Consider the following 15,133-nt stretch of genomic DNA (forward strand, 5'->3'; position numbering starts at 1 on the left):
AGTTCTGGAGCCCCTATTACAAGAGTGATGTGGAGGTGCTGGAACGTGTCCAGGGAAGGGCCACAAGGATGATCAGAGGGCTGGAGCACCTCTCCTATGAGGACAGACTGAAGGACTTGGGGCTGTTCAGTCTGCAGAAGAGAAGGCTCCGAGGTGACCTAATTGTGGCCTTCCAGTATCTGAAGGGGGCCTACAGGAAGGCTGGGGAAGGACTTCTCAGGATGTCAGGGAGTGATAGGAGTAGGGGGAATGGAATGAAGCTAGAGGTGGGGAGATTCAGGCTGGATGTGAGGAGGAGGTTCTTCACCATGAGAGTGTTGAGACCCTGGAATGGGTTGTCCAGGGAGGTGGTTGAGGCCCCATCCCTGGGGGTGTTTAAGACCAGGGTGGATGAGGCTCTGGCCAGGCTGATGTAGTGTGGGGTGTCCCTGCCCATGGCAGGGGGATTGGAACTAGATGATCCTTGTGGTCCCTTCCAACCCTGAATGAAACTATGAAACTATGAAATGTATTAAAGTTTTAGAAAAAGAATTTTTAATTAGGTGCTTTCATATCCTGACAAGAGAAGTGCTTCTGCACAGCTTCTAAATGCGCCACTGGTTCCCACAAAGTATAATTCAGTTGGCAATCTTCACATCCAGCAAATCATAACTGTATTCTACATAAATATTATATTTTATATACAAAGGCATATAGCCAAACAAAATAGGAAATCTGAAACATTATTGTCCCTACTGCTTTAATATTTCTTCAAATCTAAGAGGATATAACAGGATTTATTCCTAGCTGCAGAAAAGGCATTCAGTTTGCTGTGAAGAAAATGGGACTCAGTGATCTGGAAGATCTTTTCCAACCTGGTTAATGCCGTTCTATTCTATTCTATTCTATTCTATTCTATTCTATTCTATTCTATTCTATTCTATTCTATTCTATTCTATTCTATTCTGTTCTGTTCTATTCTATTCTATTCTATTCTATTCTATTCTCCTGTAGTTGTTTGTGAGCCTCACAGCTGGACTGTGCTGTTCACCTTGTACTCTTCCCAAGTGGTCAATTAGTTCTAATAACTGCAAACAAAACAGTATTGACAACACCTTTTTAATTCCTTCACAAAAATGCAATGAATCTAGAGCTGTTTAACAGTCCATGCTGACCTCCCTCTGTAACCCTCTGTGGATATCCTATATGTCCTGGTGAGACCAATCACAACTCTCCCATTTCTGCCACTTCCTGTCATGTGGAATCTGGATGAATACTCTGTTGTGTAAATCCAGCCTCTAACAGTCAGGATTAACACTGATTTTAGGATCTGAATGTTCAACAGAGGTGTAAACCGAGAGTCAGCTAAACACTTCAAAGTTTACTTGATGAAGAGTTAGGCATGCAGGCTTTCCCTGCAGTTGGGTGGACTAAATCAATCTCTAGAAATGTTCATCTCTCTTCTTTTGCAAACTTGAAAATCTAGAGGTCAGTTCCCTCAAATGAGATTCAGAAAAGTCCACCGTAGTTTTAAATATTACATAGATGTTAATTGTTTTGTTCTACCAAAACAGAGACTTAATTTAAAGAAATAACTGGTTGACACATTCAGTATCTTAGCAGTTGTCTAAAAATATAGATGGAGAATTGTTTTTCTTGAAGCACTACATTGTGCACCCAGTTTTTCCCTTGGGAAACCAGATAAAGAACAAACTATAGATGACAGATATTAGTCACATGAATTAAGAAGCCTACTGCAACAAATTCAGACTTAAGGTGATAAGGTTGGTTACAGACATTGAATAGAAATTATCTCATGCATATTAGTCATAGTCAGATGGGTTAACACTAAAAATCAAAAGCATTCTCTAGTTTTATATAAATGGGTAGGGGATATATAGAAGATTAGACTAGACTAGAATAGACTAGACTAGAATAGAATAGACCAGGTTGGAAAAGACCTTTGAGATCATCAAGTCCAACCTATCATCCAACACCATTTAATCAACTAAACCATGGCACCAAGCACCCCATTCAGTCTCTTCCTAAACACCTCCAGTGATGGTGACTCCACCACCTCCCTGGGCAGCCCATTCCAATGCCCAATCTTTCTATGAAGAACTTCTTCCTAACCTCCAGCATAAACCTCCCCTGGCACAGCTTGAGACTGTGTCCTCATGTTCTGATGCTGCTTGCCTGGGAGAAGAGACCAACCCCCAGCTGCCTAGAACCTCCCTCAGGTAGTTGTAGACAGCAATAAGGTCTGCCCTGAGCCTCCTCTTCTCCAGGCTAAGCAACCCCAGCTCCCTCAGCCTCTCCTCATAGGGCTTGTGCTCCAAACCCTTTACCAGCTTTGTTGCTCCAGCAACTCAACATCTTTCCTAAACTGAGGAGCCCAGAGCAGGACACAGTACTCAAGGTGTGGCATAACCAGTCCTGAGTACAGGGGCAGAATGACTTTCCTGCTCCTGCTGGCCACACTGTTCCTGGTACAGGCCAGGATGCCATTGGCCTTCTTGGCCTCCTGGGCAAACTGCTGGCTCCTATGACAGAAACTACACCAATAGTATGTTTGCTATGTTGACCTTGGCAACTAAGAGTAGGAGATATGCACAAAACCAGGCCAAAAGGCAGTGCCAGATTATTCCCAGGACAATAAGAAGTTAGTTGTTTGGTTTTGGGGTTTTTTTATTGTACAGTTACCAGTTTCCCCTCAGAAAAGCAGTATCTAGTTGAACAGGGTGATGTGACCTCTTCATTTTTGCAAAATACTTCAAGTCTAATACATACAACAGGATCACATTTCAAGTGTGTGTCATAGTTACTTAAAGTGTGAGGTGAATGATCCTTTTTCTTCTGCAAAAATACAGTTCTCCATAACCTACTCTAAAATACTTCCATGTTCCTTAGTGATGAGACCTTGTTAGGAAAACAAAATGTGGCAGGTAGACTGTTTGCAGTAGAATGACTTGAGAGGTCTTTTGGTCTTCAATATACTCAGGAACTTGTTTGAAATACAGATGAAAGTGAACGCCGTAATATCATTCCAGACTTGTTTGAATACCTGTTTGCAAAGCTGGAGTATGACAGTTGCAGTTAGCTGTGCAACTATGATGGCTTTATTTTCTCAGATGAGTGATTGATGACTCAATACTTTGAGTGGAGACCTAGGGGACAATTTGTTCTCATGGAGCCTTTTTGCACTCTCTTATTCCTAATGTTTCTGAAGTCTAAAATGAGCCTCTTAATAATTAAATGGTTTTACAATTAGCTTTTTATGGGACATCACAATACAATTCATATGGGAAGATTTTGGGTCCACAAGAGAAGAAGATATTTACCTGGACAAGTAGTTCCTACTGTGTAAACTTCTTTACCACAAGTAAAATAAACATTTGCAGGAACCTTGTTCTTTTATTTTGCCATATGAAGGATAGGCATAGATACAGTCTTCACAAAGAATCTGCTGAGAAGTTAGAGAAAAGAGCAACTTGTGAACTACTTACCAACAATATACCTGTTTTGAAGTGATGCTTTCACACATTGAAAAAAAAAAACAAAGCAACTCTTAAAGAATGTCTCTGCTTCTGCAAATTATTTTCAGGGAGAAAAATTAGTCTTTTTAGGATTGCTCAAAAAGACTGTAACCGTGGAAACTGTAACTAATACACAAAACCCCCATGGATTTCCTTGTATCTGAAATGTGCGTGATGATTATTGCAGTAGCACCTAAATGTTTCCTGACAATAATGGCATCTGTGTGTCTCCAGCTGTGTTATTAATCCCACTTTGAAAGTTGTCAAATATCACCATGACACTTTCTTTTAATGCAGAAGATGCTCTTTCCTAGTGTCTAGTATGACAGATTTTGAAATGCAAATTTTCCCTGTCAAAACAACACTTGCTGTTTTCCAGTTCCATATGTTCTGCGTGTAGGAACATGATGTATGCCTGCTGTACATGAAGTTCTGGTAGTAATTCTTTCCAGTGCTAAGTTTTTTTGGTTTGATTTCCTCTTCTAAATTGCACTGATATAATGGCACTTCTAATTTATAGATATGGCTGTTGAAGTATGTGTTAACGTGCTAAAAGCTCCAGTGTGGGTGCCTATTTTTATAGTATGTCTTTGGTAACATGATGGACAGATGCCCACAAAGTTTTGTATCAGGTCATTTGGGGCAGAACAGCTGAAGGTACTGCTTCTTTATTAAAGTTGTTTATAGTGGTAAAAGAGTTTAAAAATATGTATGAGGCAGGACAGCTCAGAATGTTTGAGAAGGATAACCAGAATCAAATTTGAGAATAAAGCTGTAACTGGTCGGTGCTAAGCTCAGGAGATACAGTCTGAAGGGAGGATTTCATGTTGTGACACATTGAAATCATCTACACAGCTAATGAAAATAAGGCCTGAGGCTACCCTTTGATTTTGTCCTCTTTGCGCAGCAGCTAGGCCCAGGTTTCCTTAGTGCATTGTCTGATAAAACAGTGTTGCAGAAAGAATTTTGCTCAAACAGTTTTGTTTGCAGAGTCTTTCATGGATGGTGGACCTTAAACACAGCTCAAGACACAAAGAAAGGGGGGGGGGGGGGGAGGGGGAGGGGGGAGGGGGAGGGAAAATCTCATTTCTAAATTTCTAATGGGGTGATCAACTGTGTAGTCATTGTTTAGTTATCTACAGGACCCTACTACCTTCAGACATTCAGTGTGTGGTGCACAAATGAGAAACTTGGGAAGAGTAATTTCCTGCCTTCTGCCTCTAAGCTGTCCTTTTCAGCAGACTTTCCACATTTTGAGGTTTGTTATGACTTCTAATTCTTACCTGGTTTGTTGGTCCAGTGCTAGTTCTGTTACCTAAGTCTGCATTGACACCAGAAGTTGCTTAAAGCATTAGAGGCCTGAATACATTATCTTCTTGTTCATATGCTTTTGGCATGGATTGCTCTCACAAGCTCCCATTCCTTAAAAATAAAGTCCTGCAAAGGATTAAATAGGATTGCCTCAGTGCATACCAAAGTTTTAGGGAACCAAGAACTTTTGAGAAGCAGGTGGCCAATGGTGCTTGGTACTGATCAGAGACTAGTCAAGGAAACAGTCTTACTAAGAAGGAGAAACCCAGTGCCTGTGTCAGCCTATTAACACTGTCTTCCTGAGACTGTCCTTCTGTATACAAAGCATGTGGTACGCAGTGGACACAGACACAAAGAGGCAGATGCCAAAATTCATTCCATGTTGATCTGAACAGCCTGAGGAAACTTCAGAAAATCCATTCTTCCACAAACCTTTCATTTGCTTCTTGGAAAGAGTGCTATGTCAGTCAACAATTTTCAGGCTTTGACCCTTCCTTCAGTCCTGTAGATCAGTGGGAAGTATGTGTGAAAAACATGTGGTTGAATTTGAGACTTCAATTTTCACAATTTAATCTTGTATTTTCCTTCCATTAGACATTTTGATAGAAAGTGAAAGTTAAAATGGCAGTGACCACAGAAAGCAGCTAGAACAGCCCAGCTCTGCAACTCCAAGGAGGAAAGACAATTATGTGGTCCAGAAAATATTTAAGTACAGAGAACTTTGATGTTTCACATCAGAGCAACAATAAACAGAGGCAACGAATTTGCCTGTTCTGTAGTATTGACACTTTCCTCCCATCTTCCCTCCCACTTAGAACTGTTTTTGTGGTGAGAGGTCCTGTTATGTAATCTACAGATGTTTTACATTCTACAAAGTGTAAACTAGACAATGAACTGTATTGCAGATTCATCCCATGAGGGTGAAAAAATAAGTCCATTTTTCAGTGTTTCTTGGAGGATGTCCTTCAACATTTCTTGGATGTTGTGCCTCACCTATTAATGCACACTTGACTGTGACTTACTGCTTATTAAAATCCAGCATTTTTATTGCTTAGTAATTCCAGATTTGGCTCCCAGTATCCATGTTATAAGCACTTAAGAGTAAGGATGATAGGCTGAAACACTGATAGATTCTCAGGGGGGTCAGGGCTACTGGTGCCTCCCTAATGAAGTCACACACTGTTAAACTTTTTTTTGCCTTAACTGAAGAAGAAAACAAAGCAGTTAAGCTGCTCCATCTATTTTCCAGCAGCATTAATCCATTTCAAACCACTCTTAACCATAGTAAATCACAGGTTTGTGAGAAAATGAACTGCCTAAAGGTTCACCTCAGGCTATTTAGCCCACAAACAAGTTGCTGACTAGTGGCAACCATGGTTGGTTGGGAATTATTGCTCAATTTAGTTGTAATTACTTATTTTGCTGTGTCTTCTGTTCAGACTATCTGAGGATCTATAACATGGTAAATTCCAGAGTGAAATGCATTTCTAGTGTGCTGCTGGTGACTGACACAAACAGTGTTGACAAATTATTTGAGCAATGTGTTTTAAATTCCTGAAGGGGAAGAGAAACTTTCACTGGGAGAGCTTGGAAGGGGAGGAACTCTCAAAACAAGTCTGCCCAGACATAGCTGTTCTTCTCTGCAGAAAATCATCCAGATGTTAATAGTACCTGAATTTTCAGTTTAAGTATGCCTCAATTTTGATAGTAAATAGGGGAGCTGGAAACTTTGCCCATGAAACAGGGTACAGCTGCAATGTAATAGTTACCATGTAATAGCAGTAATCTGAAGAGCAGCAAATGTAGCATGCTGTCTGCTAACAGTATTTTAAAGGCAATTCTCAGTATGCTGTGATTACAGCACATTTATAAATGGGTGGGCAAAATCACAGCATATACTCATTCAAGTACATGCACTTTTTTTGCAGCCCAATTTAATGGAACACTTGCCAAATGTAGGTCTAAATTTTCAAGCAGTCACAAGATTTTACCTATGGGAAATATTAATAATTCTGGGAAAGTCATATTTAATCACAGTTTTTATAGATCTTGATCAATATTGTTATTTGAAAGATACTAGTGGTGTTTGCTATCAAAGTTTATGTATGCTGTTCTCAAGTTGCATTTATTCTATCCGTATTTTCATGTAAGAAAGGCTAAGTAAACTTCTTGGCAGAATTGAGAGTTGTAAATTCAGTGTCATATGCATAGGGTGAGCTTTTTGTAATCATTCACCTCAGAGAAAATCGATCAAAAGTGAGCCTGTAAAATTTAAAATAAGGTTTGATATAGACAAAAAAAAAAAGAGAAGCTTTTGTCTCAAATTAAAACAGTAGTTGAATTTCCTTTGCTAAGGCAAACAAAGGCCATTGGGTAAAGATTCAGCAAAATCCAGAAGTATTTGACATTTAAGTGCATGTCAAGATTACACAGAGTTTGGGTAGGGTACTTCCTTGTTTTACATAAACATTGATTTAATCACTAACAGATATTATTACAAGGCTTTCATTTGTGGGGGGGAGGGAAGGTGCTTGTGTAAAAGCTGCAGGCAGGGCAGATTACATGTGTCAGTCTGCTTTGGTAGTTCCTATACTTTCTTTTGTCCTTGTCAGGGAGGAGAGACAGAACTGGAAATACCGTGAATATAAAAAAAACACTGGAAATCCTGCAGTTGCTACACAGAGATCAGCATTTAGGATGAAACCACCTTAGATCTTCTCCCAGGCAACCGGAAGACAAAGAGCACGTGGCCTTATGAAAGCATGACTCCTCATTAAATATTGCCCTTAATATTCAGCTATTTACATGAGTGTTTACAGGCGTTTTATAGAAGATTGCTAAGACTTAGGAAGTATTGTTGCTTTTCACACCTTCACAACTATAAATTCTTAGGGAATTAGAGTGATGCTTTTGCATTCTAGTACTTTTTAAAGATGGTGGAGACAGGAACATAACAGTAAAACAGAAATATGAATAACAGTATCATTATTTATTTTTTCCTCTGAGATCATAGAATCATAGAATGGTCTGGGTTGGAAGGGACCTCCGAAGGTCATCTAGTCCAACCCCCTCTGCAGTAAGCAGGAGCATCCTCAACTAAATCAGGCTGCCCAGAAAATTTGTGTTTTCATAGACACATAGAAGCTGTTCACTCTGCCTTAAATTCTTTTAATCAGTTGTGTCTATGAGACTCTGACTTCTAAAAGAATGATTTCTTTTAAAAATGCAATACTTGGGGGAGAGGGGGAAAGGTAATTAGAAAACTATTTTACCGATATAAAATCCATTTCTTTCTACTACTAGTAAGAGCAAAGTGTATTAACTTAGAGGTTACTTTAATAAATACATAAATAGATAGATAGATAGATAGATAGATAGATAGATAGATAGATAGATAGATAGATAGATCAGATGGCATGCAGTCAATGTGCAATTAATACATCTCCCCAGTTTGGATCCATAGCAACTCTTGTCACCTCTTTTTTGTTATGCTTGACTGATTGTATGCATCAAATACTTGTTTGATTATTGCAGTGTTGGAAGAGATGTGTGGAACACCATATTCAGATGTACAGAACAGGAAAGCACATAGTAAAGAAGCCTATAAATATGGCTCTTACTCCAATAACCTTTAAAGTGACTAAGTTGACTTTAGAAAATTGTGCATATTCAAATTTCATGCCAGAAAAACTCTTCCTGTTTTTAAAAACACTATAAAATTACTAAAAAGAGTTAAATGATGATAGTATTAATTTAATAAGTAGAAAATCATCAACATGCTGCTTACTGCAATTCTTACATTAAAAACACTTTCAGATTTTTACTTGCTGAATTTTTTTCATAGGTAAGAATTTAGCTCTATTTATTTCAATTACTTGACTTTCATCTCTCTTCTTACAAAGTAAAACACTTTATTTACCGTACAGATAAAAGTTGAATAGAATGACTTCAAAACCATTTTTTTTTTTTTTCATAGTTAAATATTTCTCCACAACATTAAAAAACCACAACAACCCAACCCACCCCACCCCCCCAAAATAAGGGCATATTCTGTCTGGGGTATATACACCCTGTTTATTGCTACGTATCTCAGATCCTATGCAAGTGGTGTGAGCTCAGCCACGCTGGAAATGGAAACTCATCTTATGAATGATCATGTAATACCAGAGAAGTAACATGAGATGCATTACAGAATTGGTACAGCTGACTAAAGCAGATTTTTCCATCCACTCTCTGCATAAACATTTTTTTTTCTGCCAGTTGTCCTTTATTTCTCTGTAGTTTTGTTTATACTGTTTTGGCACAGGGCTCCTTGCAGAAGACTTCTTATTTTCCTGTGTACTCTTCATATTACCATGCAAAGCGGTCATCTTGACTGAGAACTCCCTCCTTCAGCAGACTCTTTTGCCACAGAGGAAGGTGCCTGTGTAATATGGTATATCCCTTTTCCAGGCCATCACATACAACCATGCCAACTTCAAGCTCTCCAATTTATTTACCTCATCAAAAGACCTGAATTCATGACACAGTTCTTCTGAATACCATGTCCTTTCATCCCTTCTCTAATGGCACCTCTTCTTGTTCTTTCTTTTTTTTCCCCTTTATATTTTAAGTTCAACTTTTAGCCACTCCACGATGTAGTCTTTTTTTCCATGGGGGATTTGTAAGTCCCATTCTCATTTACTACATTTCAGCTTTTTTAGTACATTCAGCTTCATGAGGTGTGCCTGATCTCAAGAAAGGGAGTTGGGTGTAAATATTTTATTTGCTTATCTTTTATATAAATACTCACAAGCATAATTAATTGCAGACTGCAATCCTATATGAGAATACATCTGTGTTACTGAAAATGTTAGTAATGTTCCTTTGCTCCAGAAAAAAAAAGGAGAAAAACCAAACAAACCAAAAAACCCCACAAAACCCCCCAACCAAACAAAAAACCTCAGCCTCGTCCAGAATTCAGTGATTTGAGAGTTAAGAAGTTACAAAGAAGATTTGGAGGGGTGAATTTTACTTCTATTTACCCACTTGAAGATTTTCAACAACAAATCCTCTTTTGCTTCAGGGGAAGTTCAAACCAGTGGTATGATTTTCAGCGGGGCTGCCTCTGTAAACTCACCAGCCCAACATCAAGGACTACATGTAGCAGAGCCAGTCCTACCAGTGTTGTAGGAGTCAAAACCATGAAGCCCAAACTGAAATTTAAAATATCTCAAACTCACAGATCTTTTAGGTCCAAGAATATAATTTATCCTATTTTAGAGTGTGAAATCTTGGAACTTTAATGAGCTCCAGGTGTAGGTCAGGACTATGAATCTAACCTTGTAATAGGTTTCCACAAAATTAATTTCAGAGGCAACTCTCCTGTTTGAGTGCATTGTTCTTCCTGACTGAATATTATGTCTGATATTTACAGCTCAGCATTGATATTGTTACTTCTTTAAAATGGGAACAGAAAACTGGTATCTTCTTCCAGTCTTGACTCCCATGAATACAGCTAGTGATGCTGATAGGCAGCAGCTTCTAGTGGCTACATGCATATGACACCAAGCTGGGGGCAGGAGTTGATCTGCTGGAGGGTAGAGAGGCTCTACAGAGGGACCTCGACAGGCTGGACAGATGGGCAGAAACCAACGGCATGAGATTTAACACATCCAAGTGCCAGGTTCTGCACATCAGCCACAACAACCCCATGCAGAGCTACAGGCTGGGGTCAGAGTGTCTGGAGAGCAGCCAGGCAGAGAAAGACCTGGGGGTACTGGTCGATGGTAGGCTGAACATGAGCCTGCAGTGTGCCCAGGCAGCCAAGAGGGCCAATGGCATCCTGGCCTGCATCAGGAACAGTGTGGCCAGCAGGAGCAAGGAGGTCATTCTGCCCCTGTACACTGCACTGGTTAGGCTGCACCTCGAGTACTGTGTCCAGTTCTGGGCCCCTCAGTTTAGGAAGGATGTTGACTTGCTGGAATGAATCCAGAGAAGGGCAACGTAGTTGCTGAGGGGTTTGGAGCACAAGCCCTATGAAAAAAGGCTGAGGGAGCTGGGGTTGCTCAGCCTGGAGAAGAGGAGACTCAGGGGTGACCTTATTGCTCTCTACAACTACCTGAAGGGAGGTTGTAGACAGGCAGATGTTGGTCTCTTCTCCCAGGCAGCCAGTACCAGAACAAGAGGACAGAGTCTCAGGCTGCACCAGGGGAGGTTCAGGTTGGATGCTAGGAAGAAGTTCTATACAGAAAGAGTGATTGCCCATTGGAATGGGCTGCCTGGGGAGGTGGTGGAGTCACCATCACTGGAGGTGTTCAGGAGGAGACTTGATGGGTTGCTTGGTGCCACGGGTTAGTTGTTTAGGTGGGTTGGATTGGTTGATGGGTTGGACGCGATGATCTTGAAGGTCTCTTCCAGCCTGGTTTGGTTTATTCTAAATAAAGGTTTTATTCACCAGTCTTTAAAAGACATATGTTCAGTTTCCCCAACAGACATGTATGGTTATCTCCATGTGTGCAATAGATCTGCATGTATACAGCAGATACATCTGGAGTTATTCTTCCTCCTCTCTCTGTGTTCTGACTGGTTGAAATTGAATAGTAGAATAAACAGCAGCTAATACCGAATTACTGTTTCTGCTCTCTGACAGGTCTACTACTGATTCTGTAGCCAACTTAAAAAACTTCAGGAGAGAATGAGCAGCTGCTTTGTGACTAATTTGAAAATGGATTAGGACTGGAAAGACTTTTGGCCTTATCTCTTAGTACCATCTCCAACATACAAGGAGGCAGAACAAACCTAAACCAGAGAGGAAAGTACGCCAGGCCAGGAAAAAGACAGGAGAATCCTATCCAACCCTTTTCAGAATTCATAGCAGCAGTGGCAAAGTCTCAGTTTAATCCTAAAGATTAAATCCTGAAGTCATTCCTTTCCTCTTGTCCCTGGAAAACATTTGCTAACAGTAAAAAATGCCCAAACAACTCTATTTTTTGAATGAGCAAAAATGAGTCCCTGCTGCATATCTGTGCTCCTTTACAGGCATTCAACTTTACACATATAAGATCCAGCAAAGTATTTTTTCAGGTGCTCTGAGTAGTTTAGTAACAACTTCATTTTCACCAGTTGGTGTGTACCTATGAGCTTTTCCAGGCATCAGAAATTAAATCGCTGCCAAAGTTTTTTCTCCTAGTATTTCCAGCTGCAGGGGTAGTAGGGAAAATTCTCAGGCTTACTGTTGTGTTGTAATTTTCAGCCAGTTCTATGGATCTCAGGGGTTAAGGGAATTCAGATAAGGCTTGTATAACTTGTATACAGTTATCTGAATCTTGTAGAGTTTTCAAAGTTCATCCATCATCCTAATGGATTCTGTGGGATGTAAATGAACACTGGGGAACATTAGCTGTTTGCTGAGTTTCATAGCCCTAGTACTGGTGAGTATTGTTAGATACTGTAAGACATCATTTGCCAGTCTGAAATGTGATGTTTATATAAATATGTCTGGAACACATAATATGTCTGAGAGGCTAAATCAAGAATAATACCTTTTCAAAGAGCAGCATAAATTCAGGGTGAGCAGTGAATTTTTAAGTGCTTTCTCACATCTCTGTTTATCAAAGTGTACTTATGGCCATGAAGAAGAAGCTGGAAAACCTCTACGAAAAGATACCCCTGTCTTAACATTATTCCTAGAAACACAAACACCAAATTTCTGTGTCTCCTGACAGGGAGATGGTATAAGAGCATTCATAAAATTAACTTTGAGATGCTGGGTGGTGTTTTTCTTTTGCAGTCTTTCAGTACTGTGTGCTCCCACCTAGGAAGGTTAATACAGGTGTCTGTCTGCTCTTTTTAGATCTGAAATATGAAAAGACTCTTGTGTGGGAGATGGGCTTTTGTTTGTTTATATTTATTTCAATGTGAAGGAGGTGAAGGCTATTTTAGAAAAGGGAGCTCCAAATGTGTTGCTAATTTATGAAACTATTGCTGTGTTCATCTTCTTTGAAGCTCTGGGCTTTTTAACTTACCTGATTCTTTGCTCATTTAAATATTTGCTGCAAAGGTCACTTAACAAACAACACGAAACCAAACCAACAAACAAAAAGCACACACACACAAAAACCCCACAAACAAAAAACTCCAACAGCAGCAACAACAAAAGTACTGACCACTTCATCTTACATAAGAGTGGAATTCATAGGTGTTGAAAAGGGGAAAGTGCATAAGAAAAAGAGAAAAAGGAAGAGAATGGGAAATTAATACTCTCAGTCATTTTTCCAAACTTGAACCACAGTACTTTTATTAGCATGTGGTGATATGACACTAAAATCCATAAATATGTAGGTAAGGAAGGACCACTTTTACCTACACAATGTGAGGGTATCCTTTACCTTCTGCATGAGCTTTGAGTCTTGTGATACAAAAACAATATTTTTTTTTTCAGCACCTGAAGCAACTACTTCAGTAGTGAGTGGGATTTGTACACTAACTGATTTTAATCAGAACTGGATCAGACCCATGAGCCCACACTAATTATATTTCTCCTGGCAGCTAAACTAACATGCCTGTCTGCATAAAGGACTCAAGAAATAATCTCTCATCTTTGAAAACAACCCAACACTTCTGTATTCTGTTCTGAACTCTAACGATGTTCCTTCCTTCACTGGGTTTATGTAGGGACAGAACATCAGCCCTGATAATTTTTCTGTGTGTGTGAATATTATTTTTCATTAACAAAACAGGCTAGCATAGAGACATAAATTATTATCACCTTCCAAAAAATACTTCTACTCGTGAGTGTTATGGAGAGCTTGAATTTAGAGAAATTACAGCTTTCCTTAATATATACTTAAGAGTGGCAGGGTTTTTTCTAAAAAGGTTTATTTTACAGAAATATAAATTGTTAGACCAGCTTAGCTGTTTGTTTCATTTCCAGATGGATCATTTCACAGATCCTGTTTAGGATAGCCATGGGACAACTGCATGACTGTACTGGAGAGGGGCACAATACTTATTGTATTATACTGTGATACTGTGATACAATGCCTACCAGTGGTGTCATTGGGTCTGATGGTAAACTATGGCTTTAGCTCTGGCAGTAGCTAAAGCCACAGATACAAAGGTAATAGGTGTTGCCATGAGTTTTTCTTGGTTGTGGTGGATTTAAGATTGAATGTCTTTACCATGGAGTTGAAAGCCCTTCAAAAAACAGATAGTCCAGGGAGGTGGAGACCAGAAAGTGTAATCTTTTGTTATTCCATCGCATCATTCCTGCAGCTCCCCTTTATAAATGGACAGCACAGGCTATTCTGCCTTTTCCTCTCTCTCTCTTTTCCCAGTGCACCCAGCTGTTATCTCTCTGGTATTTACTTGGGGGAGTTGAGTCTTTTGGCCTTGAGCAGCCTGGATAATTTTTACTGCACCATTTCAGGCCTGGTTGGGGGGCAGCAGGGAGGCATGGGGGGGAAGCAGATTGAGGCCTGGGGTTTTGGCCTGGTTTGGGGGGAGGTTTTAGAAAGTTTTGGCTTATTGAGGTCTTGGTAAAGCACAGGTTGGAGAGAACTGGGCTGAGGCTGAATATGAATTGGTGTATTTTGTATGATTTTGTATTGTTGCATATATTTGCAAATAGTACTTCCATTTAAACATCCAATTTTTTCCAGTCCTGTGTGGAGCATTTTTAATTTACTCCTTTGGGAAAGGGTAAAATAGCTTCTGTCCACTCTAAACCCAAGACATTGGTGAACACCCTGGAATACAATGTTGACCAATCCATTCATTTTAGCAATGTCCATTCTCCCTCAAACTTTGCCTACTTGAAATTCTTTTGATTTTGACATTTTTACAGTGGGTCTTTGAACACCTCTAGTTCCAAAACATAATCAGGGGTATCAAAGGACAAGGACAGGGATACTATGCCCAGGGAGGTGGTGAAGTCACCATCACTGGAGGTGTTTAGGAAGAGACTGGATGGGGTGCTTGGTGCCATGGTTTAGTTGATTAGATGGTGTTGGGTGATAGGTTGGACTTGATGATCTCAAAGGTCATTGGTTAATTCTATTCTATTCTATTCTATTCTATTCTATTCTATTCCTATTTCTATTTCTATTTCTATTTCTATTTTTCTATTCTAAATATATGCTTTTTTTTTGGTCTTTTCCAGAGGTGCGGAGAAATCTCATTTGATAGTCCTGACCAGAATGCCAAATGTGTTTGCATGCTAGGTAAGGGTAAAAATCTTTTCCTCTTTTGATACAAGAATTGTGTGGAAGTACATTTAATTTGGAACTGCTTCTCAAAAGTGCACGATAATGGGCATGATCATTCAC

The 15,133-nt window shown here is 39.6% G+C and overlaps 1 protein-coding gene across 1 annotated transcript in view; it reads left to right on the forward strand.

Annotated features, from left to right (window-relative positions):
• PDE7B (phosphodiesterase 7B) overlaps positions 1-15,133 on the forward strand; it is a 219,955-nt gene that overhangs the window by 55,493 nt on the left and 149,329 nt on the right. The window contains exon 3 of the mRNA XM_068150028.1: positions 14,968-15,028. Coding sequence (XP_068006129.1) covers positions 14,968-15,028 — 61 coding nt within the window. The remainder of the gene's footprint in view (positions 1-14,967; positions 15,029-15,133) is intronic.

This window comes from Melanerpes formicivorus, unplaced genomic scaffold (genome assembly GCF_026170545.1).
Source record: "Melanerpes formicivorus ecotype bairdi unplaced genomic scaffold, bMelFor1.0.p_v2 SCAF_2, whole genome shotgun sequence".
In the NCBI taxonomy this organism is placed as follows: Eukaryota; Metazoa; Chordata; class Aves; order Piciformes; family Picidae; genus Melanerpes; species Melanerpes formicivorus.